The 27,612-nt window shown below is 39.2% G+C and overlaps 1 protein-coding gene across 8 annotated transcripts in view; it reads right to left on the bottom strand.

Annotated features, from left to right (window-relative positions):
- Nucleotides 1-27,612, bottom strand: part of BTRC (beta-transducin repeat containing E3 ubiquitin protein ligase) — a 155,659-nt gene that overhangs the window by 68,966 nt on the left and 59,081 nt on the right. For 2 of the 8 annotated variants that reach the window (XM_058672086.1, XM_058672088.1), the window contains one exon: nt 9,542-9,619. The exons of 2 other annotated variants lie outside the window; for them this stretch is intronic. In XM_058672086.1, coding sequence (XP_058528069.1) covers nt 9,542-9,619 — 78 coding nt within the window. Of the gene's footprint in view, nt 1-2,420; nt 2,440-9,541; nt 9,620-19,388; nt 19,597-27,612 lie in introns of those variants that run through there. 4 more of the 8 variants (XM_058672090.1, XM_058672091.1, XM_058672092.1 and 1 more) reach the window with 4 other exon arrangements.

The following is a 27,612-nucleotide window of genomic DNA, read 5'->3' as shown; positions in this document are numbered from 1 at the left end:
AGCAGGGAATAAAAGGGATCTTCCTTAATCTTATAATGAGCATCTAAAAAAATTTCAACTGATATAATAATTAATGGTTAAAGACAACACATCCCTCCAAGACTGGGACAACGCTGAAGATGTTTCCTTCACACATCAGTTCAACATTATAATTTAGTCAAATCTGAGATTTATCACACAGATTTCTCCACCCTTTTATTCTGCCATTAAAATAAAAGAAGAAAAATAATAAGTAAGTAAAAGTTGGAAAATCATAAGTAAGGTAGATGTTATGGACAATTAGTAAAAATCAAGTGTATTCTATATTCTGTCAATAATCAGAGAATGCGAAAAATTTACAATAACCTGAAAACATCAAATAACAAAGGGGAATTGAACACAGGGAACAGTATTAGAAAAATGCAAATTAGAAATATGTAAAACATAAATGAATATATGATATATGTGAAACAACTAGCGGGTTCAGTATTGTTAAGATGGAGGCTGGCAGATGTGGTGCAACAGGTTAACAAAACCACTGTCTGCCATGCAGGCATTACATCTGAGCATTGGTCCAAGTCGTGGCAGCTCCACTGTACCTGAGAAAGCAGCAAAGGGTGACGATCCAGGTGCTTGGGCCTCTGCAATCACATGTGAGACCTAGATGGAGTTCTAGGTTACTGGCTTTGTCTGGTCCAACCCCAGCATTGGTTGCCATTTGGGGAGTGATGCAGCTAAGAGAAGATTTAGCGGTCTGTCCCCCTCCCTCAGTAACTTCGCCTTTCAAATAAATCTTTAACAAACAAAAATAGATACTAATTCTAACCAAGTGGTAAAAAATTTCAATGAAATCTAGAGCAAAACCTAAGATTTCTTCCTAATAGAAACTGCTAAGTTGATTGTAACATTTATATAGGATTCGGGCCCGGTGGCAGGGCCTAGTGGCTAAAGTCCTCGCCTTGAATGCACCCAGGATCCCATACGAGCACCGGTTCTAATCCCGGCAGCTCCACTTCCCATCCAGCTCCCTGCTTGTGGCCTGGGAAAGCAGTTGAGGACGGCCCAAAGCTTTGGGACCTTGCACCCGTGTGGGAGACCTGGAGGAGGTTCCAGGTACCTGGCTTCAGATCGGCGCAGCACCGGCCGTTGCAGTCACTTGGGGAGTGAATCATCGGACGGAAGATCTTCCTCTCTGTCTCTCCTCCTCTCTGTATATCTGACTTTGTAATAAAAATAAATAAATCTTTTAAAAAATTTATATAGAATTCAAGGCATTTTAGAATAATCAAAACCAAATTAAGAATAAAAATGAATAGGGAAGCCTCATTCTATCGTGTTTCAAGACCCATTATATAAAAGCATAATAATCAAGAATGTTTGGTATTTGGTGCAGGGATAGACATCTATCATTTATCTCATTCTAATTGTCTATAGGGACATTAAATGCAATGTGGGTGGGTCAGTGGCTCAGTGCCTTGTCACACATTACTTTGTGTCCAGCACTAACATCCCCTCCAAGTAGGTTCAGAAACACACTATACTCACACAGCTAACTGACTGAAAATCAGTGGGGGAAATTGGTCTTTCAAGAATGGCATTGAAACAACTGAATCAAAGTATAGTAAAAAAGACTCCAAACTCTACAGTGAGATAGGTTAGAAACAGGACTCCTGGCTCCTAGCTCCTAGGATTGGCGCAGCTCAGGCCATCGCAGCCACTTGGGAGTGAATCAAAGGACTGAAGATCTTCCTCTCTATCTCTCATCTAGTCTGTATATCTGACTTTTCTTTTTTTTTTTTTTTTAAGATTTATTTATTTTTATTGGAAAGTCAGATATACAGAGAGGAGGAGAGACAGAGAGGAAGATCTTCCATCCGATGTTTCACTCCCCAAGTGAGCCGCAATGGGCCGATGCACGCTGACCCGAAGCCGGGAACCAGGAAACTCTTCCGGTTCTCCCACGCGGGTGCAGTGTCCCAATGCATTGGGCCGTCCTCGACTGCTTTCCCAGGCCACAAGCAGGGAGCTGGATGGGAAGTGGAGCTGCCGGGATTAGAACCGGCGCTCATATGGGATCCCGGGGCTTTCAAGGCGAGGACTGTAGCCGCTAGGCCACGCCGCCGGGCCCCGTATATCTGACTTTTCAATAAAAATAAAAATAAAATAAATCTTTAGAAAAAACCTAGAAAACTTCAACAAAACACACCATGATTAAAAGGCAAGCCACAGGCTGTAAGACAAAGTTTTCATTCAGTGCACATATTCCTGACAAAGAACTGGTACACAAAACTCAATATAGCTGAATCTATAACTTAATAAAATGATAAACAATGTAATTTTTAAGAGTGGCAATAAACTTGAACACATGTGCCACAAAAGAAATCATCTGAATAGCCAATAAGCACAATGAGAAAGTACCCGAGTATGCGACCTAAGCTCACCAAAAAGCTTTATAAGAACAGCTACAGTAACCTTTTCAAGATGGAAATGGCTGAAGCAGGTGCAGTGACATGGCAAACTAATCCTCATCCTGGGGTGCCAGCATCCCATCTGGATACCAGTTTGAATCACAGCTACTCCACTTCTAATTCAGCCCCCCTGCCAATGACCTGGGAAAACAGTGGAGGATGGCCCAAAGCTTTGGGCTCCTATACCCACATGGGACACCCAGAAGAAACTCCTGGCTCTCAGCCTCAGACCGGCTCAGCTCTAGCCACTGAGAACATGTGGGGAGTGAACCAGCCAACAGATGTCATTCTTTGTCTCTTCCTCTCTCTTTAATTCTTTCAAGTAAAAATTTTAAAAATCTTAAAAAGATGAAAACAGCTCTGGTGTCACCAAAAAGGGAACAGAAAAATGCTGTGTTACAGTTATTCAATGGAATTAAATAGATAAAATACTGATACACACAGTGATACAGAACTGTGTATGTATGGCATGCTGAGTGCAAGTCAGACCCCAAAATGTATGGCACCCTTACAAGAAAATCTAGAAAAGGCAAAACAAATCAACCGTGTCAATACTAATCAATGCTATATCCACTGGTGGTACGGAAATTGGGAAACAGACCAGGAACTTTGAGTAACCAGTGTTTTACAACTTAGTTAGGGTAGTGGTTACCAAGGCCGACAGATTCATCAAAGGGTCATGAACTGAAAAACCTGTTTCATCCTTGAAGGAATTTCTTGAGCCACGCTACAGGAGTATATAAGTTTTTATTTTCTAGACATTCCATCTGTAAAATGGGCATGTGACCAAGGAAGTAATCCTGAGCAGTAAACTAAACCTTGCCACATTGCTTTGGACCACTTCAAAAAAAAGTTCTACTATTATGAGGTTACCTTCAGTTTAAAATCAGACTAGTGACTATAATAGCCATAGGCAAGATAGGGCCTGTGCCTGTGCAACATCTGAAAAGGGAGCTTTCCTATTGCACCAGAAGCAGAGTGCTGCGTCGGAGTATTTTAATACATTTTTATATTGCATATAAAGCACATAAGCATAAACCAGTAAGATGCCTTGCTGAAAACTACCTTCTTTGTGAAAGCAGGCTGTAATTCTGAACAAGTTTTCAATTTTCACACCGCTGCTAGGGTAAAACATTTTAAAGAGTTTAATTTTTTACAATGGATCCAATGACATAGGATTATCTAACAAAGTAATGGCTAATCAATAGAAGGTTTAGTTGTCAGGTGAAACATATAACACACTAAAAGGGATTGATTGCCAGACTTCTCCTTATTTACTAGAAGGTATATATTTAAAATGACACAAACTTGTTACCAGACCGCATTCTTTTAACCTTGCAAAAAGCTGCTTAAGGAATCTGTTCAGCAGCCCTATAGCAAAACAAGATATAGTACAATGAAAACAGCTAGTGATTGGGGGTGGGAGTGGGAGGACAGGGACCTTCAGATATATGGTAACATCAAATCATGTCCCAAGTAAGAATATAGGATAGAAAAAAAGTAAATCACAAAGCACCATCTAGGGAAGCTGGAACTGGGCCTTAAAAGCGCCATACAGATGCCTGCGACTCTCATTCAAAGATGCAGCGCTGTAACTGATCTCATTCCGTGCTGTTCTTAGGGCAGAAATTTTTAGGACTCATGCAGCTGGGTACTCTAGGCACTCCCTCCCCTTTCTTCTCTTGTTAAAAAATGTTGCATCCAGATTAAGCCTCAACACAAAAATGAAATCGGGCCCATATGGACTTTGACCAACATATAAGCTGTTTCCTTTATAATTTATTCACAGTATCTCAACTCTCTATATGAAAATACACTCTTTATGGCCATTGCAACCCAGGAGTTCAATAATATTTTTCTAGTAAGTCAGTGATTGCACAATTTATCAAAGAATGATTACACTGAAATAAAAATAAAACAAAACACCAACCCCCTATACAGTCTTCCTTCCTCAAAGTAATTTTAAGAAAGCTGGTTATTAAACTGCTTCTTCTTGAAGAAGAGTTTTTGTAGCTAGGCACAAATTGCCAAACCATGTTTTTTTTTTTTTAAATGTTATTAGACTCTGAAGGATTCAGCAGGAGTGGGAAATTATATAAACAAATCACTTCATCAGATTTGGATAGATCACTTTTGTCTTACTTAAGAGACCAACATTAATTACCTTTAAGGTCTTTTACATGGACTATTTAAAATAAGTACAATTTATTTATTTATTTCAAATGAGGTGCTTCTTCCAAAGTATTAAATAATGTCTACAAATGCAAAACCATTTTTATAAATAGGTAATTAAAACAGATGACTAAAATTAAGTCAAGCTGCAAAACATTACCCAGAATGCACTGTGACTTTTTTTTTTAATAAATATCTCAGGCAATTTTTTTTCCTTCCAAACCCCTAAGCACTTCAGGGGGTGGGGGGGGGGGGAAAGAGGTACAATGTTTCACAGGGTAAAAAACACACATATATAATGAAATAATGCCAAACCCCAAACTAACGTATTTACAGGATAGTCCCTTAAGCATAGTTTGTCATACTGCAATTACACCTTGCCTACTGCCAAGCCAAAGTGCTTACTCTTGCCACTAGAGGGAGAAGTGTCTCAACATAAAGCAATGGCAGATAGGGAATGGGTTTTCTTGAGCAATTATCAGAACAAAGCTCCCTTGGCTGTGTGTACCTTCTAATTACTCAATACAATTAAAATGACTAACCTAAAACAAATAGGAATAAACTCGCCTGCCTGATATCAGGGACTTCATTAAACCTTTTCCTTTCATCAATCAAATAAGGAAGAAGGGAATGTCATCGATACAAACATTATAGAGCTTTAAAAGGAAGTAAATTCTGTATTTGCTTTTTCCTAGTGAAAAGAAGTAGCTTTCTTGAAAAAAATAAATGTCGTGATATTTACCCATCTGGATGTAGCTTGAAAAGAAACTGTCCTCCAAAGAACAGAAATGCAGTATGTTTTCTCCCAGTTCACTGGCTTGTGAATGACTTGTTGTTGTTGCTGTTTTGTTAATACACACTATAATCTCATTTTCTGTGTCAGTGATGTCCCTTCTTCTCCTACTCAACCAACTGTATAAAGGAACTGTGTCCCTCAGAGTTCCATGCTTATACTGGCTGTTCCAACTTTCCAGTTCCTCAAAGCTACTTTTTGCAGATCTACTGCAATGTGATGTTTGGACCAATATAGGAATTTTTTGAGAATACGATAATCAAGAACAAACATATTTCCTCTCAAAGGCTTATGGAGTACTTTTTATAAGGCCCAGTCATTAACAGAAGATGACAACAGAGTCATTTTTCTTTCGGCTGACAATTGTGACATTTTTCCAGCAGTGTGCAAGGTGTTGAAAACCTGGCAGCTGTTACCTCCTGGGATGAAGACACTTTTTTATCCTCCCTTGACAGTTTAACTCAGTGGGTCAGCACCTTTAAAGACTGCAAAGTATCCTTGAAGAGGATGGAAGCTTGAATTACTGCTCCCTCCCTAATCAATGTGAACCCTCACTGCAGGTGAAGTCTCCATCTATAGAGGTGCATGGGGGAGGAAAATGTAATGCCCTGAGCCAGATGGTTTTTATCTTGTTTTTAAAGAATAAAGGAACAAGCTAACAAGGGAGACAGCCACTTTGTTAGCTTCTTGGCCTCTCTCATGGTTTTGCATCCCCAGGGTTCCAGCTGCACAAGAGACAGAATACAGGCAAACGTAAACACGTAAAGAAATATAACTAGAGGGCTGGCATCATGCTGCTTTCAAAGAGTTGAGAGAGCTCTCCTCAATGCTTTATTTATCACTGCCCACGTTCTCAGGATGGTAAGTGGACACATGCACAAAGGGAGTGGGGGATGGGGGGAGGACTAGACAGCGGTCACAATTTACCCAATTACAGAGAAAGTCAGGGCTGACAGATCCTATTAGTACCAATGTGAGGCAAAGAAGAGTTGTATGTTATATTGCTACATTTTCAAAAAGTATGAGTACTTCTTGGTATCCTTCCAAGTCTTTGCTCTTGATACTGATATGAATAAAAGCTGTGAGGACAGCGGGGGTGGTTTTCTTGGCTTCACATTTTAAGGGTAAAAGTAGAAATGAAACTGCGACTACTAGGTATAGCCTTTAACATAAAAGTTCTCACAATATTTACTAAGTAGAAGCAGGAAGATTATTCTGAAAATAAGAAAGTGGATTTTCCTTTACAAAGACGCACTGCATTACTCCCTCCGACTCTCCCATCTCCAGGTGTTGAGCATCAAACAGAAAAGCAGGTACTCAAAATGACATGGTGACAGAGAGTAGCATCTCCTAACTTCTCTGTTAGTATTTCTGCTTTTGATAATAACATTGGTCAGGTTACGGAAGGAAATATTCCTTCCTCTTCCATTTTCTGAAAGTATTTCTGCAAAAGACTGGTTTTATTTCCTTCCTAAAGTGTTTACAAATTCAACCATTGAAATCATATGGGCATTCTGATAATTAATATTTTTATCATCTTTGTTATTTATGTGAAGATAACAGACATATTTTGTATATACAATTGTAATATTTCCTATCATCCCTCCTTCCTTTTACTTTCTATTTTTGTGATAATACAGCCATGTTCTATCAACAATGGCAAAATTCTATTTTATAAGAATAATGTAAAAAAAGAAAAATAATGTAAACTATTACATTGGTTTAAGACAATAATAAATTACTAGAACATAACTGAACTTTTTATACTCAAACATGAGAGACCCTGGCATACTATTAGAAATAACTGTATAAGAATCTTGAGCTAAGGGACTGACCCCAATCACATGAATCTTACTCCATCAGCTGTAGTTTAAGGTATGCTTGACATCTTTCTGTCTTCAGAACATGACTATGTGGGTTACAGACAAGAAACAAAATAGAAAATGGCACTTCACTACTCTCACATGCAACAGGAAAACAAGGGAGTTTGAACAACCTAGGCGTTAGGTCCTGTCTTAAAAACAAAACAAAACAAAAACTAGAGTGGGATAATCAAGTTCAGGGCAGTCCTGGACAGCTGCCCTGTGACCCGCTTCCATTGACCTCTGCTATTCATCACTCTTCCCTGAGATTGAGAGGGCAAGCTCCTAGGGAGTGACCACCACAATAGACAGACACAAGCCAACAGTAATCTGGTTCAAGCAAAAAACCAGATGGCACTGCAATAAATTTACAAATCTGCATTCATGGGGCTGTTAAAACACCCAGGAGCTGAAAGAGTCTGAGAGCCCCAGGAGGATCTCCGACTTCCCTGTTTCTAAAGGCCATTTCTCTTCCGAAGAACATTGAGTTCATGCTCTTCACAAAGAGAATGGAGATAAAACCCTTTACAAAAAAAGGCGGGGCTAAGCCTCATGACCTAATTAATCTCCAGAACTTGGATCTCAACACTGAATGACAGATATTAGAAGAATCATTCTGGAGTACTAGGAGTGTGTGTGTGGGGGGGGTAAAATTAAAGTGGAGGGGTTGAGGAAAACCTGCTACAATGGCAATGAAAAACAACATTAAATCTCTTTCAAATACTGCACACAACAGATATTGCAAATAGAAAATGATTCAATAATGCATGCATTTATTTTTAAAATGAATCAGATTAGTCCCATGTGTGACCTGCTGGTCCATCTGTATGTGCTGGACTTAATAGGCACAATTCTCTCTCTTGCTTCAGTTTGAAGTATGAGAGAGATAAATTTAGTTTAATTTTCAACAGATCAGCCTATCCATTTTCCAAATGGACCATCTGGATCAGCCTATTAAAATTAATTTATAACTTTGCAGAGTGAAAATTCGTTTGTTAGCTTAAATAAAGTTGCCAAAACTTTTTGTCGTGTCATTGTTTTCTGACAGTTGTTTCTCTGTAGTGGGCAGAGTGTATCCACTTCTAAATCTATCTTACTCAATATTGTTCTGCTGATGTAGATTTACAGATTAGCTCTTTATCTCCTGATAGTTAAAGCCATCTCTGTTTCAACATCAATCCCAGATGGATCATTCAGTTTGTCTATCTCTGATTTTTTTCTAACAAAGCTTCCTGAAGGGACTAAATTTACAACAATTCTTTTCATAAAAGGTGAGGAGGGGGTGGGGTGAAGGGGCAGGGAAGGGGGGTGCCTTTTCAAATTTTTACATAAATTAAATTTTTAAAATGCCCATTCCTGGTTGCAGTATTTCCCCTCTAAATTAACACTATATATAAATTGGAGTAAGAGATAAAAGTAGAAACTCTTTGGCCAACACTGAGACCCCAGCTTTGAATCACTGATTAATCAACACACCTCTCCTGCCTCCATTTTCTCCATCTATAAATTCTAAACCACATCATATTTAGCAACCTTATAGGGTCACTGTTCACAGTGTGTGCTCAACAATTAGAACTCGTCCCTCATCTCCTACAATGAGCCCCCAAAATGCAAGAAAATTAAAACCATCTTACTGCTGCTGGTGTTCCTGTTCATTTTATGTTAATAATGAATACATGTCACCCTTACTCTCTGACAACACTTAAGATCACAATATTTTTTTGCCAGTGAACAGGAAAGATATTAGAGACTGCTAAAGGCAGGGAGAAAAAGAAATTTTAAGCCATGATTTTGGACATTTTGATGTCTAAGAAGAGAGGATCACAAAATTGAACTTTCACAAGTTTTAGAGGTAGGGACACAGTGGTGTGCAAAATCTTTCATTAACCATCAATAGTGGCCTTCGCTTCTTTAAAAGCAAAATGAAATACTACTCAAAGGAACCAATTTCATGACAGGGAGACCAGTTTTAATTGCCATTTTTATCTTAACAGTCAATTCTGCCATGAGAAGGACCTTTATGTTATCTTTTTGATTTTATATTAACTACACTTAATCAACTGACTGCCCTGTAAGTTGTACAGCTAGGGTGCTTTTTAAATGATTGGGAAAATAGTATTACCTGATTGAAATTTGTGGCTAAGGCCACTAACTTAGGAGTAGAATAGTCTTAATTTATACTCTAGTGTCTAAAAAATGGCAAACTAAGGGTTTCCTGTCTTGTGTTGTTGGCAGCTTTTTATTTTAAGTAAGACTGAATTTCATACCTGTCTAAGTGAATTCTTCTCTGGTATTATCTTCCTAGGGGGTTCGCCATTATTACAGTCTTCTCTCTCTGAGGAATTCTGTGAAAGAAAGTAAGCTTTAATTCAGTTCTCATTATCTTCAATCTTACTCCGTGGGAGTAAATTGAATTACATTTCTAATTCTGTAAGCTAGAATACCATGTATATTTATGCATTTATTCATCTGAAGATTTATATATGTACATACAAATAGGTAAAATAAAACATATGCCCATGTATATAAATAAGTGTATGCAGAGATCTTGGTGTAAAGTGTTTCATCACTGTTTATGTACTGCCCAGATCATACTCACTAGAAATCTGCTTTAGTGACCTTTGACACAGGTTGATACTAGATACAAGAAAGTTCCAGTACAAACTTAGCAGATCACACATACACACAAAAACTATTATCCCTCTACACCTTGAAAAAGAAAGATGACTACCAAAAACTGAGGGTAGGATATGCCAGAGTTGGTGACTGCACAGCATAACAAATGAAGTAACTAGTGATATACTGTTATCACAAAGGAGTCAAAAGTCAACATTAAGCCCATGAAATATTTAACCTTATCTTTTTCTAAAAGTATAGATCAACATTTTTTCTAAATTAAATGTCTTATAATAAAAATTAGGGCCCGGCGCCGTGGCCCAGTGGCTGAGGTCTTCTCCTTGCATGCGTCGGGATCCCATATGGGCACTGGTTCATGTCCTGGCTGCTCCACTTCCCATCCAGCTCCCTGCTTGTGGCCTGGGAAAGCACTTGAGGACGGCCCAAAGCCTTGGGACCCTGCACCTGTGTGGGAGACCTGGAAGAGGCTCTAGGTTCCTGGCTTCGAATTGACACAGCTCTGCCCGTTGCTGTCACTTGGGGAGTGAATCACTGGATGGAAGATCTTCCTCTCTGTCTCTCCTCCTCTCTGTATATCTGCCTTTTCAATAAAAATAAATCTTAAAAAAGAAAATAAATTTTAAAAATAAACAAAATTAAACTAGCATTGAATTACACCTTCATAATTTGCAAGTAATTATTCCCAAAGTCATGAAAAGTTCCACTCTTCTATGTCAGATAACAGGTTTAATTCAATGCAAAGTCCGGCATTCCAAAATTAATTATGCTTTCAAATGTCAATATGTAAGTTCAAAGCCCAATTACTTTTTGGTGGAACTATGGTGTCCATGCATTATAAATCACACTCATTCTACAAGTACACAGACTGAAACAAAATTGCTGGTAAGATTCTCCATACTCAATCTTAGTGACAGTGACTGGAACCTAACAGGATGAGTAGTGAGTAGCCACTAGCCAACAGTTTTCTGCCTCCTGATTTCTATTTTACTTGATTTGAGAAGAGAGCTAGTGAGCTAGCATCCACTTACTCTCCGAATGCCAACAAACAGCCATCAGCTCTGGGCTGGAGCTGGGGGTTAGGATCTCAACCAGGTCTCTTCCATGGGGATGGCAGAAACCCACTCACTTGGGTTGTCTCACTACTTCCCAAGGTCTGCCTTAGCAGCAAGCTCCTGAGTAAGAAACTGGAGATGACAGGCACTCTGATGTGGGCATCCTAATCAGAATTTTAACCACAAGTACTAAATGTTCAGCCCAATTTTTTTTTTTAGATTTATTTATTTTTATTGGAAAGGCAGATTTACAGAGAGAAGGAGGCATAGAAAGAAAGATCTTCCATCTGCTGGTTCACTCCCTACTTGGCCACAATAACCAGAACTGAGCTGATCTGAAGCAAGGAACCAGGAGCCAGGAGTTTTTTCTGGGTCTCCCACGCAGGTGCAAGGTCCCAAGGCTTTGGACCAGGCACTCCCAGGCCACAAGCCAGGAACTACCTGGGAACTGGTATGGGATCCTGGCACATGCAAGCAGAGTTTTTAGCCAATGAGCCTCACTCGGGGACCTGCTCCGTCTAATTTCACCTGATTTTCCTAGGCAACTGAGTACTATGAGAACGTCTAAGGAACACAAAGGCAAAGTGAACTAATCACAATATTGAGAACAGAACCCAGAGCCCCTTCAGCATTCTCTTCCTTTCTCTACCCCTTCAGGTCAAAGGATACACCATATAGGTGGCCTGAAAGAGTGTACCTCTTAAACCAGAATAAAAAACACACAACTGCTGACACAGATTTGGCGTAGTGTTTTTTTTTTTTTTTTTTTTTTAAAGTAGAACTACCAATATTTTTACTCTGGACCATCATTTATGAAAAATGGAAACAAAAAATTCAGCTCCATGGTTACATAAAACAAAGGTAGCCACATTAAGCAGTCCTACCAGGAGCAATAATTAAATGATAAAACCTATAATGGAGAGGCAAAAATGCCTTTAAGAGATGAATAGCTCTACAGTCTTGAGGTAGCTGGGAATTTTGGAATAGTCATTTTCACCTAAGTGGCCATCAATGTTCTGCGAAACTCTCCTTGTACCACCTGAGAGAGCTCAGCAACAACCACCTGCCTTATTATAAGAAATCCTGGGGCCCACATTGTGACAAAGTGGGTTAAGTTACCACTGGCTGTTCTACTTCTACAGTCCAGCCTCCTGCTAGTATAGTGGCTTGGGAAAAGCAGTAGAAGACAACCCAAGAGCTGGGGCCTCTGCCACCTACATGGAATACCTGAAAAACCTCCTTGCTCCTGGCTTTAGCCTAACTAATCACCAGGGCTCAGCAGCACTGGCAATTTTGGCCACCTGGGGAGTGAAACAACACATAGAATATCTTTCTGTCTTGGGACAGCACAGTGGCCTAACACCTAAAGTCCTCACTTTGTATGCGCAAGGATCCCATATGGGCGCCAGCTCGTATCCCAGAGGCCTCGCTTCCCATCCAGCTCCCTGCTTGTGGCCTGGGAAAGCAGTCGAGGACGGCCCAAAGCCTTGGGACCCTGCACCCGTATGGGAGATCCAAAAGAAGTTCCTGGCTCCTGGCTTCAGATTGGCTCAGTTCCGGCTGTTGTGGCCACTTGGGGAGCAAATCAGTGGAAAGAAGATCTTCCTCTCTGTCTCTCTTCTCTGTATATCTGACTTTCCAATAAAAATAATAAATCTCCAAAAAAAATCTGTCTCTCCCTCTGAAACTTTCAAAATAAAATAATAAATCTTAAAAAAAAAAAAAGAAAAGAAAAAAGAAATTCTAACACTCTCAGTTTCCTTGCAATGCTCTTCGACTGTCAACTCTGTCCTCACTAAATATCAGTACTTTATCTGGCTCAAAATTTTGCCTTCTCCAGGGTGCCATATTAATAATGTCATAGATTCCAAATCTATTCATGTTGCTGCATACATCAGTGTTACTGCCAACTAGTATTTCACTACTGGATATACCACAGCTTATTTATTTTTTCAATTTTCTGATTTTGAACAGGTACATTCTAGTTATTTGAAGGAATTTGTTCTTTTTTTTTAAAAGATTTATTTATTTTTATTACAAAGTCAGATATACAGAGAGAGGGAGAGACAGAGAGGAAGATCTTCTGTCCGATGATTCACTCCCCAAGTGAACGCAACAGCCGGTTCTGTGCTGATCCGAAGCCAGGAACCAGGAACCTCTTCCGGGTCTCCCATGCGGGTACAGGGTCCCAATGCATTGGGCCGTCCTCGACTGCTTTCCCAGGCCACAGGCAGGGAGCTGGATGGGAAGTGGAGCAGCCGGGATTAGAACTGGCGCCCATATGGGATCCCGGTGCATTCAAGGCGAGGGCTTTAGCCGTTAGGCCACGGCGCCGGGCCCTGAAGGAATTTGTTCTTCAAACATATACTGAAACATTTAGAAGTAACATTTAGAAATAACTTTCAAAGATTACATAAATAAATATATGTAAGCAGGAACACTTAACTTTTGGGCCAGCATTGTGAACAGCAAGTTAAGCAGCTGTCAGCAATGTAAGCATCCAATAGGAGTGCCAGTTTAAGTCCCAGCTGCTCCATTTTTGACCCAGCACTCTGGTAAAACAATGGAAGAGGGCCCAATGACTTGGGCCCCTATCAGTCATGTGTAAAGCATTCTGGCTTCAGGCCAGCGCAGTTCTGGCCCTTGTGGTCATTTGGGGATGGAACATGCAGATGGAAAATCTCTTGTTCTCTTGTCTCTCCCTCTGTGACAGTGCCTTTCAAATAACTTTTATTAAAAAAACAATTTGGTGCATCTGTGTAAAGGGTGGAAGTAGATTGTTCAATTCTGCCACAAATCTGAAATTAGGCCCAATATAAAAACTAATATATCTAAGGTATAATATGCTAATAAATAAAGGGAAAAACAGAGAAGCGAAAATTAAGGGGAAAAATATTTCAACAAAAATAATTAGAAAGTATAATCTACTGCTTAATCCTAAACCAACCCTACACTAAACCTGACTTGCTCATGATTAATTCCCAACACTTAGATGAAATGCTTCTTCTCAGTGAATAATTTGCAGAAAGCAGTCCCGGAGAAACAGCATTCACAAATAGCCACGTTATATTAACATGTTTCTAAAAAATATGGTAACTTATTACTTCTTATATCAACTCAGTTATTTCCTATTGTAGCACTTACTAACAGAGTCAAAGAGAATGCAAGTTTTACTGAAAATTGAAGTGTTCACATTACCAAGCCTGGAGACATTCACAGGGATCTGAGCGGGAAAAGTCAATAAAGGAAACACCGCTAAAACTCGGACATTAGACCTCAGGGACACATTCTGCTGCCAGATGTTAGTAACCCAGGGCAAATAAAAAGAAAGGATAATCACATCAAAATGTGGGATCAAGATTAAAGGAAGAACCATCAAAAAAATGTATGTATTCAGGGCTGTATACTTGGACTAGCACTTAAAACCCAGTACCTGGGTTTGACTCCTTATTCCAGCTTCCTGATAAATGCGGACCATGGGAGGCAGAGATAACAGCTCAAGTAACTATATTCCTATAGCCATCCACATAAGAAACGTCAATTGCCTTCCAGACTTTAGCCTCAGCCCAAGCCCAGGAGTAAATGAGTAGATAGGAACACTGTCTTACAAATCAACACATACTATGGCAAGTGTTCTGGCACAGCAAGCTAAGCCTCTGCCTGCAATGGGCACTGATTCGAGTTCCAGCTGCTCTACTTCTGATCCAACTCCCTGCTAATGCATCTGGGAAAGCAGCCTAAAACAGCTCAAGTGCTTGGGCCCCTGCATCCATGTGGGAGACTCCGAAGAAATTCAGGCTCTTGGCTTTGATGTGGCCAAGCCCTGGCTGATGCAGCCACTTGGTGAGTGAACCAGCAGAGGGAAGATTTTGTCTCTCCTCCCCTCTCTAACTCTGCATTTCAAATAATAATAATAAAAAAGTAAATACAAAATATTTTAAAATCAATACACAGAAGGTTAAATTATAACAATTTTACCCATTTCCTTTCAGTTTACCCCAGACTTTTGTATCCAACATCGTTCTAGTTCAGTTTACTTGACAATTATAAACACTGAATCATTCACTCTATTTAAGGCTCACATTATTTGAAAGGCAATGAGAGAACACGCGTGTGTTCCCATCCACTGATCCACTTCTCCACATGCCCGGCAATTGCCAGGGTTAAAGCTGCAGCTGAACATAATCCAAGTCTCCCATGTCAGTGGCAGAACCAAACTCTTTGAGCCATCACCTGCTGCCTCTGAGGGTCTGCCTAAGCCAGAAGCTACAGTCAAGAGTCAGATCTAGGAATCAGACCCAGATTCTCTGCTATAGAGCTCAGGCATCCTATTTGCCAAATACCAAAAAACCCAGGGCTGGGACAGGTTGAAGCCAAGGGCCAGGGACTCAAACCACATCTGCTTTGTGAGGCAGGGACCCAAGTACCTGAGCCACCCATGATCTTCAAACCCATATACTTAAACAGGGGATCCCAGGGTCTCAAACATTAAAAAAATTATTTTTATTGCAAAGTCAGATATACAGAGAGGAAGAGACAGAGAGAAAGATCTTCCATCTGATGATTCACTCCCAAGCGGCTGCAACGGCTGTAACTGAGCCGATCCAAAGCCAAGGAGCCTGGAGCCTCTTCCAGGTCTCCCACATTACAAGGTCCTAAGGTTTTTGCCGTCCTCAACTGCTTTCCAGGGTCACAAGCAGGGAGCTGGATGGGAAGCAGGGTCGCTTGGATTAGAACTGGCACCCATATGGGATCCCGGTGCGTTCAGGGTGAGGACTTTGGCCACTAGGCTATGGCACTGGGCCCTGGTCTCAAACATCTTAACACCAAATAAAGTCTGTTCCAACATGATAATTTAGAGCATAAGCTGGCAAGTCTGATCAATGCATACTTTTGCAAATAGAGTTTGGCACATAGGCACACCTGTTGCTATATAGTCTGCCTGTTTTTTTACACTTCTTCTGTGGGTAACCAAACCATTCCTAGCTCCAGAATTTTGTTTTGCTTATAGTGCTCAAAACAAGAAGTAAAGAGACTTTAATGGTTATACACCATAGGGTCATAGCTGGAGCAATACTCTCCTCCACCTGGTAAGTGGCTTATTTACTGTTTTCAGTTATCTATTTGAACACGCACTACTCCTGATAACATGGATGATTAAGAGTTAATTATATAATCAAATGAAAAGCTAATTTACACAATGATGAAAAGTCAAGGCCCTCAATCACTTATGATAATCTTTGAATAAGCATTGTGCTCAAGGTTGGATGATGCAACAGGGGCTGAGCCTGTTTACAGAAATAATCAGCTTCCAACTAGCAAGAGCACTTCCCACCTACCACACATTCTTCATGAAGATAATCCAAAGGATTCAAATATACATAGTTATATTTATTTGCAAAACATGTAATATGGGAAATTTAAGTCCCTACCCCCGCCCCAGCTGCCACAGAGACAGAGCCACCATGCCTGCATATCTGCAATGGAGGGTTGTATGCAAATGCTCCAGCTTCCAGATCAAGGAATATGCTAAAGTACCGCTCCAAACCCTAAAAACTCCTTCAGCTACAACTGGCTGACTGTTGGTGAGGCTATGGGCATGGAGCTAGTGGCCAACAGCAACGTGTCAAGGTAGTCTTGAAGCAGAGAAGTGGCTACATCCTGGGTGTGTACTACCCACAGTACCATCAGGCTCACAATTCGCAAGAATAAATAACACCTTGCTCTGCATGTGGCTGACATCCACAGAGCTGGGGTCAGCTACTTCAGGCTGATGTCTGTGATGGGCAAGGGAAAGCACTTCCACCATCAGCCCCGCAAGAGCTCCTGGGCTTCCTCACCTCTAAGAGCAAGCCAGACTTTGTCTTTAAGGGGAACGAAAATAAGGAATCCGCTATCATGTAGAATGGCAATCCAAATGAGGAGGAAAAAAAACAAGATCAATTTTCTAATAGCTATTTACAAACATCATACAGCAAGCTTCATTGCTAAGTTAATAATTGAATTAATACTTTTCTCATTAATGTATTATGTTACTTGAAACTAATTACAGACTCTAAGTATCATGATTTGCAATTTACAAAAATAGAAACAATTATTCTATAAGGTTAAAAGATAATTTATCTACACAGACAAAAATCATTCAAACTCTTCAATCAAAAGGGACGTAAAGAGCAATGTGTGTGTGTACTTAAACAAATTTTAATTAATCTTTCTAGGATGTGGTGGGGGGAGGGGAAACAGGTTGTTTAAGTGTGGAAGCTGACTGAAGAATCCTATTCAGGGCCCAGTTCTGGGGCCCCATAAGATGATCCTCCCTGGGGCGTTTCCACGCATATCAATTCACCATCATGTTTACCGCATGTCATACTTGATTAAACTACAACCACACAGAAGCCTCTCTTATTTTGCTGAACTTCAACAGATTCATGGGTTAAAACATTCAAGGAGAGCTGTCTTCTAGTAAAACAGCAACACAAGCACTGTGCTTAGAACTAGAAAGAGTGGAAAGCCCTCTCTGGGACAACCAGACAAAACTTCATTAGTACTGCTTTACTCCCAGTGACAGAAGTTAAAAAATCTGCCAAGTAGGTTTTTCCTCCTACTGCACCGTCCGATACTAATTATAAGCACTGCAGATGCAGTCTTTCTCAAAATGCAAAGGGATTGTGTGTGTTTGCAAAGAACAACTATTTTTTATGCTTCCAAATTCTTAATCCTGTTTGGAGCTGTCAGTGGGGGTTAATGGAAGCCTTGGATAGGAGAATTCCAATCTGGTTGGCAGATGGATAGGTTGGTTATAGCTGCATAACTATGTCTTGCCTGCAGGCACAATTCAGAACACTGTTAAAGCAATATAAAGTCTCTGTCAAGCTGAACCATTTGGATCAGTAGCAAGGAGAAATAATAATAAAAAAGAAGTTCATTTCTGGGCCTTGTGCATTTATGCTAGTATGCAGAAACTGATTAATTGTCATAGTGTGCTGGTCCTCTATACCTCCGATATCTACTTCTGGAGTAGATTTTGCATGCTAATATAATCATTCTCCCTCTTGAGACATTAGCAAATAATCAAATGAAAAACAGGATCATAATTTACTGAGATTCGAGCAATTCTCTATGCAAATTTGACTTGTTATTGCTGCTGCCTCGTTAATCTGAATGCCTTTGACAAACTCCTTTGATTTATGAACTCGTGACAACTCCAATGTGTATATATTTTGCTAGATTGACATTATCATTAAGAGTGGGTGGACTGAGCGCACATGAATGGCTGATTTTATTCGCTGGTGTCTGCTGCTCAACAGCTGAGCATCTCCTCCTCACAAAGCCCCTGAGCGGCAGGCTCTTCCCATCTTCCCATCCATTCATCATCTCGATGTTAATTGGCCCAGGCTTTAAGCAAATTTTCAACACGATTTAAAGGCACGATGACACTGATTACTGACCCTCTGCCATACGGTGCCTATTGATTAACCTGACAGAGATGATGAGCTTGAGGGAAACTAGGTGTGTGGGGACCTCAGGGGGAAAAATATATTATCTATGCAGACAAACACTTGTCATTACCTCACAAGCTAGAATTTGCACAGCACACATTCTTAAAACATAGTACTCTTTTTTAACACCTACAGCAAACACAGACAGTGCTTTCTGAGTTCAGCGATATTACAGATATGTCATGTCAAGGCACATGACACATTCAGTATTTAGAAGAACTCCCCAGATGGATGGCTGCCTTTCAACCTATTATGGGTGTGCTGGCTGATATATATATTTTGGGTTAAATCCGAAGACAGTACACTGGATGGCCTGTAAGTGTTCTATCAAAAGAGAATAAGTGTTCTATCACAAAAGAATAAGAGAAAATAAACTAGATTCTTGAAGTAAGACCAACGGAAAAAGAGAGGGATTAAACTTAAACTGCCATTCTTTCCTTGTCTTCCTCTGTTTGAGAGGAAGAAAACATCAAGCTGATCTTACAGATATTTTTTTTCCTTTTTTTTTTTTTTTTTTCATCTTGCTCTTGTTTCCAAGTGGCAAACCATCCCTGGCATAGAAATTATCAACAACTGAATATTTTAAAACAAAACAAAGCAATATTTTATCTAATAAACATATCCATTAAACTCAGTTGACCATTTGCAATAATTGCTGTACAAACTGCTAAATTTAGGGAAACTGTGCATGATCTCTAAAGATCTTAAATGCTTCAAAATTAGAAAACATGGAAGTTGGTAATTAATAGCTAAGCAAAAACATTAGTTACAAAATCTACTTTAAGATATTGCTAGGTCTATAAATTTACATAAGTAAAGTCATGCAGCACTCCCTCATAGTCCAGACAAAACCTATCTTTAGATAGGGACAGTTATTATTTAAAACAAAGCCAACACCATATCCTCCCTCTGGCCACGCACATCACCTTGTTTACTTACGAGTCCTGGAGGACAGCCAACACACAATTTTGTACACGGCGATTTTGGAGCAGCACTAACAGTTATTTCAAGGCTAAAATAATAGAAAACTGAACAACAGCCCAGCTGTGGTCCCTATTACAGTGACATGGGCTGTTAATGTAAGAGATCAAATGTTTTCCCAGTCAAACAGCATTGGTGCCTGTTTTACTGGAACATGTAGCTTACTCCCTAAAAGCCTGCCTCCTGCTCTTTCAAGATAAACAGGCTCAACTCAGCACTGAGATGCTCTGATAAGAAGGACAGAAGACAGGAACCACACCAGGGTGTGACAAGGCAAGGAGGGCATGAATGAGCACTTGTTTTTGCTCTTAAGTCAAGGGAAAAAATTACAATGTAACATTTTAAACATATAACATTAAAAGTCTGGCTGTAAGAAAAATTCACAGCAACAAAAAGGGACAAAACAAACAAACAATCAAAAGCTCAAACAGTTATTTGTTTTGGGAAGATGAGATATTACATAGCTTTCAGCTTTGTGACTGCTTTCTTAATCAAAGGTTTAAACATCAACTTAGCAGTGACTATGAGTAAATAAAGAGCTTGTAATTATGTTAATATGCTCCACATCAGAAGTAATAGATCCTTTAAACCCCAAAGGTTTTCTGGCTCAAAAGCTTTGACTTAAAAACAAACCCAAACCCTTCATACCTTACCCTTCTAAGCATAAGGATACTTTGTTAACATTTTACTCTGCTCACCATGTCAATATGGTTACCAAATCACATCTATTTAATAGATATATATTTTTATTTCATGCCAAATATATTTGCAAGGCAGGCACCTGAATAACCTGCCTCTGTACATTGTCTTTCTCATCAGAATTAAAGACTACCATTCTCTGAGGAAAACATAAGTTTCACACATGTTTACACTGTTTAAAATACAACAATGCACAAAGTAGCTAAATAAGCATGGCCAAATGAATATGATTTAATCACAGGATTTAGCATAGAAATAAATAAGAAGCCAAGTCCACCTATCATGTGACTAAAATACACAAAAATACAAGCTAGTTTAATTGATTTCTTACCTTTATATCCAATGAATCTCAAAAGTTGTGTTTTCCCATGACTTTATATTTAGGACAGATTCAGTCATCCTACCGTTTCCTGGCTGCCATATTTAGACAATCACTTCATCCAGAGATTCTCCACATATAGTTTTGTGTAAACTAAGAAGCAAACATTTGTGATTCTACTAATAAGGACATCTGCTTATTTTTGTTAACTCAAAGACATCTGCATTATGTAGATATTTTTGACTTCTCAGAACAGAGATGAGAACATAGAACCCTTAGGGCATGTGCCAATATCCTTTTTTTCTCAGGAACTGTTATTTCCATCACTCTTGGTTCTTTTATTTTTTTCCCTACTAAATGAATGAATTTCAGCTTTGGTGCTGCCATTCAACAATATCTTGAAAACAGTTTAAGATAATATATCCAAATATCTGGTTTTGGGGAATGAAAATAAAACCATATCAAGTAAATAAATATATTTTGAAAACCAGAGTGGGTTAGGTTAAAAGTATATATTTCCTTATTTAACCAATCTTGCTTCCTCTTTTTTTTTTTTTTTTTTTTTTTTAAGATTTTATTGTTATTGGAAAGCCGGATATACAGAGAGGAGGAGAGACAGAGAGGAAGATCTTCCATCCGATGTTTCACTCCCCAAGTGAGCCGCAACGGGCCGGTGCGCGCCGATCCGATGCCGGGACCAGGAACCTCCTCCGGGTCTCCCACGCGGGTGCAGGGTCCCAAAGCTTTGGGCCGTCCTCGACTGCTTCCCCAGGCCACAAGCAGGGAGCTGGATGGGAAGTGGAGCTGCCGGGATTAGAACCGGCGCCCATATGGGATCCCGGGGCATTCAAGGCGAGGACTTTAGCCGCTAGGCCACGCCGCCGGGCCCGCTTCCTCTTTATTATTAAAAAATTGCTCCAAAGGATTATTAACATCCTGTAGCCTTTCCCATTAATTACATAGCCTTAATGTCTTTTCAGGTATTTAAAATTACAAACACCATTCCTTTCATTGATTTTATAAAGTTCTGGTTCCCAAAGCTGTAACACACAGTGAATAATACATTTTCAAGGGTGTGTCATAAGCAACAGGAACGTTAAAAAACAAATAATCATACTTTATATCACTTGCTTTCCTCTAAAATACTAATTATCTTATTTAGGATGCTTCAACTTTAATCAGCAACTTTTGCTTTTGCTGTAAATCCTGCTTTCTCATTTCGGTTAATCTCTAATTTTGAAATTTTTTTTTGAAAACTAGAATAAGGGGAAACATATTTTTTAACAACCAACAGCTAATGTAACTTCACACTGACTGCATCCTCATAGGTCTCTAAGTGCCCAGATGCTATGGTAGAACTGGCATACATTGAGAAGGCTTCCTTTTCTGTGGGGTCAAAGATTATACACACCAATCCATGTCTTCAATTCATCATTTGTTAATATTACCCAATAACAAGATGAAAACAAAATAAAAACAGATTAACTTGGAGTTTGACCAGGAGTACTTTATATTAAACAACCTTGTACGTTTGTTATTTAAAATAATGCTCCTTCCATGAGTAACAGATTTTTTAAGATTTTAATTTTTCTTCAATAGGAATGATTTTTCCCTATAACAATGCAAATAACTTCTATTTAAGCAATACATTTGTGTGTTTAATACTAGCAAAATTATTTCTTTTTAGTCTAAGGGCTTACATTATTGGAAAGCTAGAAAAGGGCCTTCTACCTAATCTTGGGCTTTCATAACCACATAAAATTTTTCTTGGTGTATTTCTGGCAAATCTTACAGCAAATCTGATTATGTGAATTTGCACAGCATAACTGTCCTCAATCACAAGAAGTCTCCATTATTTTCTTTAATTACTCCATGAAGCTACTATAATTTTTAAAGGGAAGCTTTGCTATCATTTAGCATTTGCACGAGTTCCTTTAGGAAACAAATTTTTTGTTGACTAAATAAAAAACTAAGTCAGAAACATTAATCCACATGTTCTCAAATTATTCTCTTTGGTCAGCACCTCAATTTTAAAGTGGCATGTTAATGATCATTTTAGTGTTGAATTCAAATTGGGCTAATTTTTATCAATGACCCTTTAAAATCTGTTATTACCTATCATCAATATTTTGTTATGTTATGGAATGAGAAAAATTTTTTCACAACTTAAAAGGTTTGTAACAGATGACTGGTTTGACAGATAATAAACATCAATTTCAATACCATAGGACCTTTTCTTGCAGTACAAAAGCTGTGACAGCCAAGTTTAGTATTAAAGTTTGTCCTGCTAAAACTCCCTTTTGTAGAAACCAAAGTACATCTTTTGCTCTAACAGACAATGAAGGCACAGATGACTTCAAACCCACTTGCCTATCATTGACTGCTGCACAAAGGACATTCTGGGGTAGTGGTCAGCAGCAAAGCTATTTCTAAATGCCAGTGGTTCCCAACATCTCCTTTCCTTTTGAGTGGAATGAAGTCTGAGAGCTCTGACTGGTGGGTCACTCGACCCACGAGGGCCTGGAAAGGTTTCAAGAATAACAGAGGTCATGTAATTGCCAAAAGAGCATTAGCCACTCAATCATAATGGATAATTAAATGACCTACATGATTCCTGAAATAGCTGCTCTATATTTGGTCTATTACTTGTGTCCCTCAAGAAAAGCTACTTGTCTGGTCTGCCTTGACCCGCAAAAGTCCAACCTGTGCCTGAAAACTAGCTAGCTGCATGCTTCTATTGCTCTGTAACACCTCCCTGGGCCCCACCAACCCGCTCCCTTCCCCCCCCCCCGCCCGCTCCCAACCCCATACTCATGCCCCAGACTATGCTTTCAAGAGGACACACATTAAAAAAAAAAAAAAAAAAAAATCAATCTGTATCCTCCCCACTGTGCTCTCTGGAATACAAATTACTAAAGCAAAGAAAAAAATTAGTAAATTTGTGGTTTAGTTCTTTGCAGGTTAGAAGGAAGAAAACTAAGAGCTACAAAAAGAGAACCCTGATTCTAAATTTTTTTTCAAGTGTGCTTAATATGCTTTCAAATAATTTTTTTTTTCATTATCAAACTGGTTGGAAATTTTGTGGGTAGCAAGTCACTGAAACTTCATTTTTGATGGTGTGAGCGATTAAAATCTTTTCTGGACTATTTTTTCAGCTTACACGGAAGGCAAACTGCCACTCAACAAAATGAAATATGCATGGTACCAGTTGTTTGTACAATAGCAATAACGAAACTAGAAGAATCCCTACACTTCAAATTTTCATTTCTGAATAGTTTTCAAGTCTCACTTGATCAAAAACTCTAACCAAATAGAAGCAAACAACAATATAGAGAATTTTTTCCTTTAATAGAAAAGGGTTGCATGTGGCCCTAAAGGTAGCTAGCTGCCCATCTAGCGAACACTACAGAGAAAGGCAGGAAACAAGGGACCAAAGACGACTCCAGAGTAATGGCCAGGGACAAGGGACAAGGGACCAGGGACAAAAGAGCTCACATTTAGAATACCTTGGAGGCTAGTGAGATGTTTCTGTTTCCAAAGGAAATTATGTAGCCTGAGGCTACCAACCACCCTGATCTCTTACTACTACATGAATGGCTTATTAAGCCTAGAACATATCTGTTTTAGTTAACTTCTGGGCAGGGAGGGGCCTAGAGGGGGAGAAGAGAACAAAAATGTACTTAAATGCTGAATTTTTTCTCCAGGCTGAATGCCTTTCATCCAATAAGACATTCAAAGCAGTGACCCAGCAAATGGACTGAAAAAGCAATCTTCCGTCCCAGTGCCACATTATCATTCCTGTTCAGTATTCTCCATGAGATATCTCAATCAGCTGTGTGTAAGTGACAACGCAGCCCATTGCTGGGTTAATTAAACATTTGACTTTAACACCCTCCCCGTCATTAAGCAAATAAAAACAGATAATTCAAACTGCACTTCATCCTCAGGGTACACAACACACATGTCAAAATTAAGAGAGTCCAAGGCCCCTGAGGAATTCTGTTGGAGCTATAATCAGTTTAAATCTTATCTGGTTTATCAATTATTCTATTGATTAAACCAAAACGATTATACACAACTCCTCTGCCACATGGGATTGATGTCATCAGAGAAAGAAAATAACTCCAGGAGGTTCCAAACTGATTTAAAAAGGGACAGACAGACCAATAATAGTCGATTATTACCTACCAGTGATCCATACACTGAAGAGTTGATTCTTAGTTTCAGGCGAGTGAAGTGAACTGTTTCCAATCACTATGTCCCTGTGTTATACCTTACAGTTGCCTTGAGTAAATTTATGTCTTGGAAGATCAACATATTTTCTACTGATTTAAACAGAAGCTAGTATGCTCAGCAGTGGAAATATATTTCACGGATATTGAGCCTAAGCTCTAAATGGATCTCAAATAGGACAAACTAAATTTTTTTCCAAATGTCCTTACACAGGAATACAAAGTAGCATATCTGAGAACAGATTCTCCTAAAAATTCACAATTACCCATTTTGCAAATACCAAAACAGTTGGTGGGGGGGGAGAAAAATAGAAATTAGGAAGACCTTACCAGAGATACAGAGCCATGACTCCTTTTATTAATTTCAAGGGTAAACACCATCAAAGGCATGAATAACACTGAAAATATACAACTGTATCTTCAAAAGGAAATGTTGATATGCCAATCTTAACATACCAGGTTCCCAACAGGAATTTTAAACCACAATTTAGATATCTTCCTGCCCATTTCATTGTGCATTATCTTTCAAATGTCTATCCTAACACCTCAAGGCCATGCCCTGCTATATGAGAAAAGCACTAAGAAAACCAACCAAAGCATGCGTTGGTGGGAGAAGGGAGCAGGATGGATTATGCCACACCTGAAATCCATGCACTCACAGCCACGTTCTTCAGAAATGAAAATTGTTTACTGCTACGCGGTGCTATGTTGGCATCACATATGCATTCAACCATAATTTAACTTATTATATCCTGCAGACTCTTTTTTGTTTTCAGGCAGACTATGTAAGAAAGCTACATTAGCATACTGATTCCACGTTCACCACTAGAAATACTGAGGGTGCTATTTGTAATTGTATTCTTTTTAAGAGGTTTGTTCTCTGCAGCTGTTTTCTGCTTGCAGTGTATTTTGTGTAATCAGCACATCATCATAAATACATTGGCTGTTCCCCTGAGGGTAGCTGTCAGTGTTTAATTTACAGAACAACCTGGCCAATGTGAATTTTAACACTACAGCACTATGGCAAGGAGTTACCGCACTCTGTGAAAAAGAGGTTTCTATGAATTTTTATATCAAGAGCTAGTCCCAGGACAATTTAAGTTCTAGAAATAGACTGTTTAAAGAAGTGCTTTATACCTTGTATGCATTAGCCTCAGTCCCATTTTACAGCCTTACAAGTAGCTGTGAACCAAACCACAAGTGGGCACTACCAATTCAGGAGACAACAACTGAAAATCTTAGCTCTTCCAGCAGGAGGCACTCTACTAATGGCACTTCTCTTCAGTTACACGTAGTAATCCAAAAAAATGTGTAAAGGCAGAAAAAAAATTAACACAGACTAGTCTGAAATATATGCATCATTATTTTCTGCTATCACATATGAATGTAAATAAACAACTTCTTTAGTACTGCTGTTAAGCCAGATCTTTAGCTCAATGCGGGGGGAGGGCGGGAATGCAGGAAAACTAATACTAAATAAGGTCTCCCTCCAAATTATATGCAATAAATGGTTAATAAATAAATGAAAGCTCCTCAAATCTTAATGCCTGTATAATACTTCGTACAGTCTGTATGTAAAATGATGGAGTTATGACGAGTTTTTCAAAAGGCATTTTCTAATTCAGTAAAGTGCCTTTCAGGCCATCCCTAAACAGCTCATTCTTTAAAGTGAAAACCAAATTTGACTACAAAAATATTGGCATAATCAAACATTTTAATACTGAATATCACAGAAAAAAATCAAGACTTTATACCTTACACCTGTGTCTTTCATAGAATAAAACTCAGAGATAACTTTAACTGCTCAGGACAGCATGTTACATTATTGAAGTGGCAATTATATGCACATACACAAGCTGTAAATGAAGTGATTATATAAGGAGTCTTCAGAAAGTTCATGGAGACAGGGGCACTCGTCAGCAATTCAGACTCCAAGCTTCACACCTGCCTCAACACAGCTCCTGACTTCGTCAGTTGGCAACTAGAAGATGCAATGATGCCTCAAACACTTGGGTTCCAGCTGGGACAAGAACCAGGAGCCATGTAAGATCCTGGCGCATGCAAGGGAGGATTTAGCCACTAGGCTATCACACCAGGCCCAAATCTTTTTTCTTTAAATTATATTTGGCATCACTTTTGACAAAATTAATAAATAGTAACAATTTTAAAAAAAGAGTAAAATCATCTACTTCATCTTGAAGGGCTTAACACTCGCCCACTTCTGTGATGAAAATAAATTTTGAATAATTAAGTACAATAGTAGTGACCTGTAGAATCTAGTCAACTGTGGCTATAACTCAAGTATTTTTCCAAGAAAAATTTTACATTTATAATTTTAAAAGATTTATTTATTTTTATTGGAAAGTCAGATATACAGACAAGATGAGAGATAGAGAGGAAGATCTTCCGTCCATTGATTCACTCCCCAAGTGACCACAACAGCCGGTGCTGCACCGATCTGAAGCCAGTAGCCCAGATCCTCTTCCAGGTCTCCCACACAGGTGCAGGGTTCCAAGGCTTTGGACCATCCTCAGCTGCTTTCCCAGGCCACAAGCAGAGAACTGGATGGGAAGCAGGGCTGCCGGGATTAGAACTGGCGCCCATATGGGATCCTGGCAAGGCGAGGACTTTAGCTGCTAGGCCATGCCGCCAGGTACTACATTTATAATTTAAAGTTACAATTTTAAAAATTACAATTTTACATTTCATAAAAGCATAATGATATGCATGCAGTTTTTCCTTATCCCCTTACAAATTAACTAACCTTAGTATTTCTGACAAATATGAAGTTCTTTTTTAGACCTTTAATAACCTGTGTGGGCAAAATGGTCACAGAAACCTTAGGATCCTGGGAACAATTTGTTCATAAAAGCAGATGTCAAACTTGCTCAGCTTCCTTCTACTTATTAATGGGAGAGA

The sequence above is a fragment of the Ochotona princeps genome, chromosome 13 (assembly GCF_030435755.1).
Source record: "Ochotona princeps isolate mOchPri1 chromosome 13, mOchPri1.hap1, whole genome shotgun sequence".
Lineage (NCBI taxonomy): Eukaryota > Metazoa > Chordata > Mammalia > Lagomorpha > Ochotonidae > Ochotona > Ochotona princeps.
This window is presented reverse-complemented; position numbering and strand designations above follow the sequence as displayed.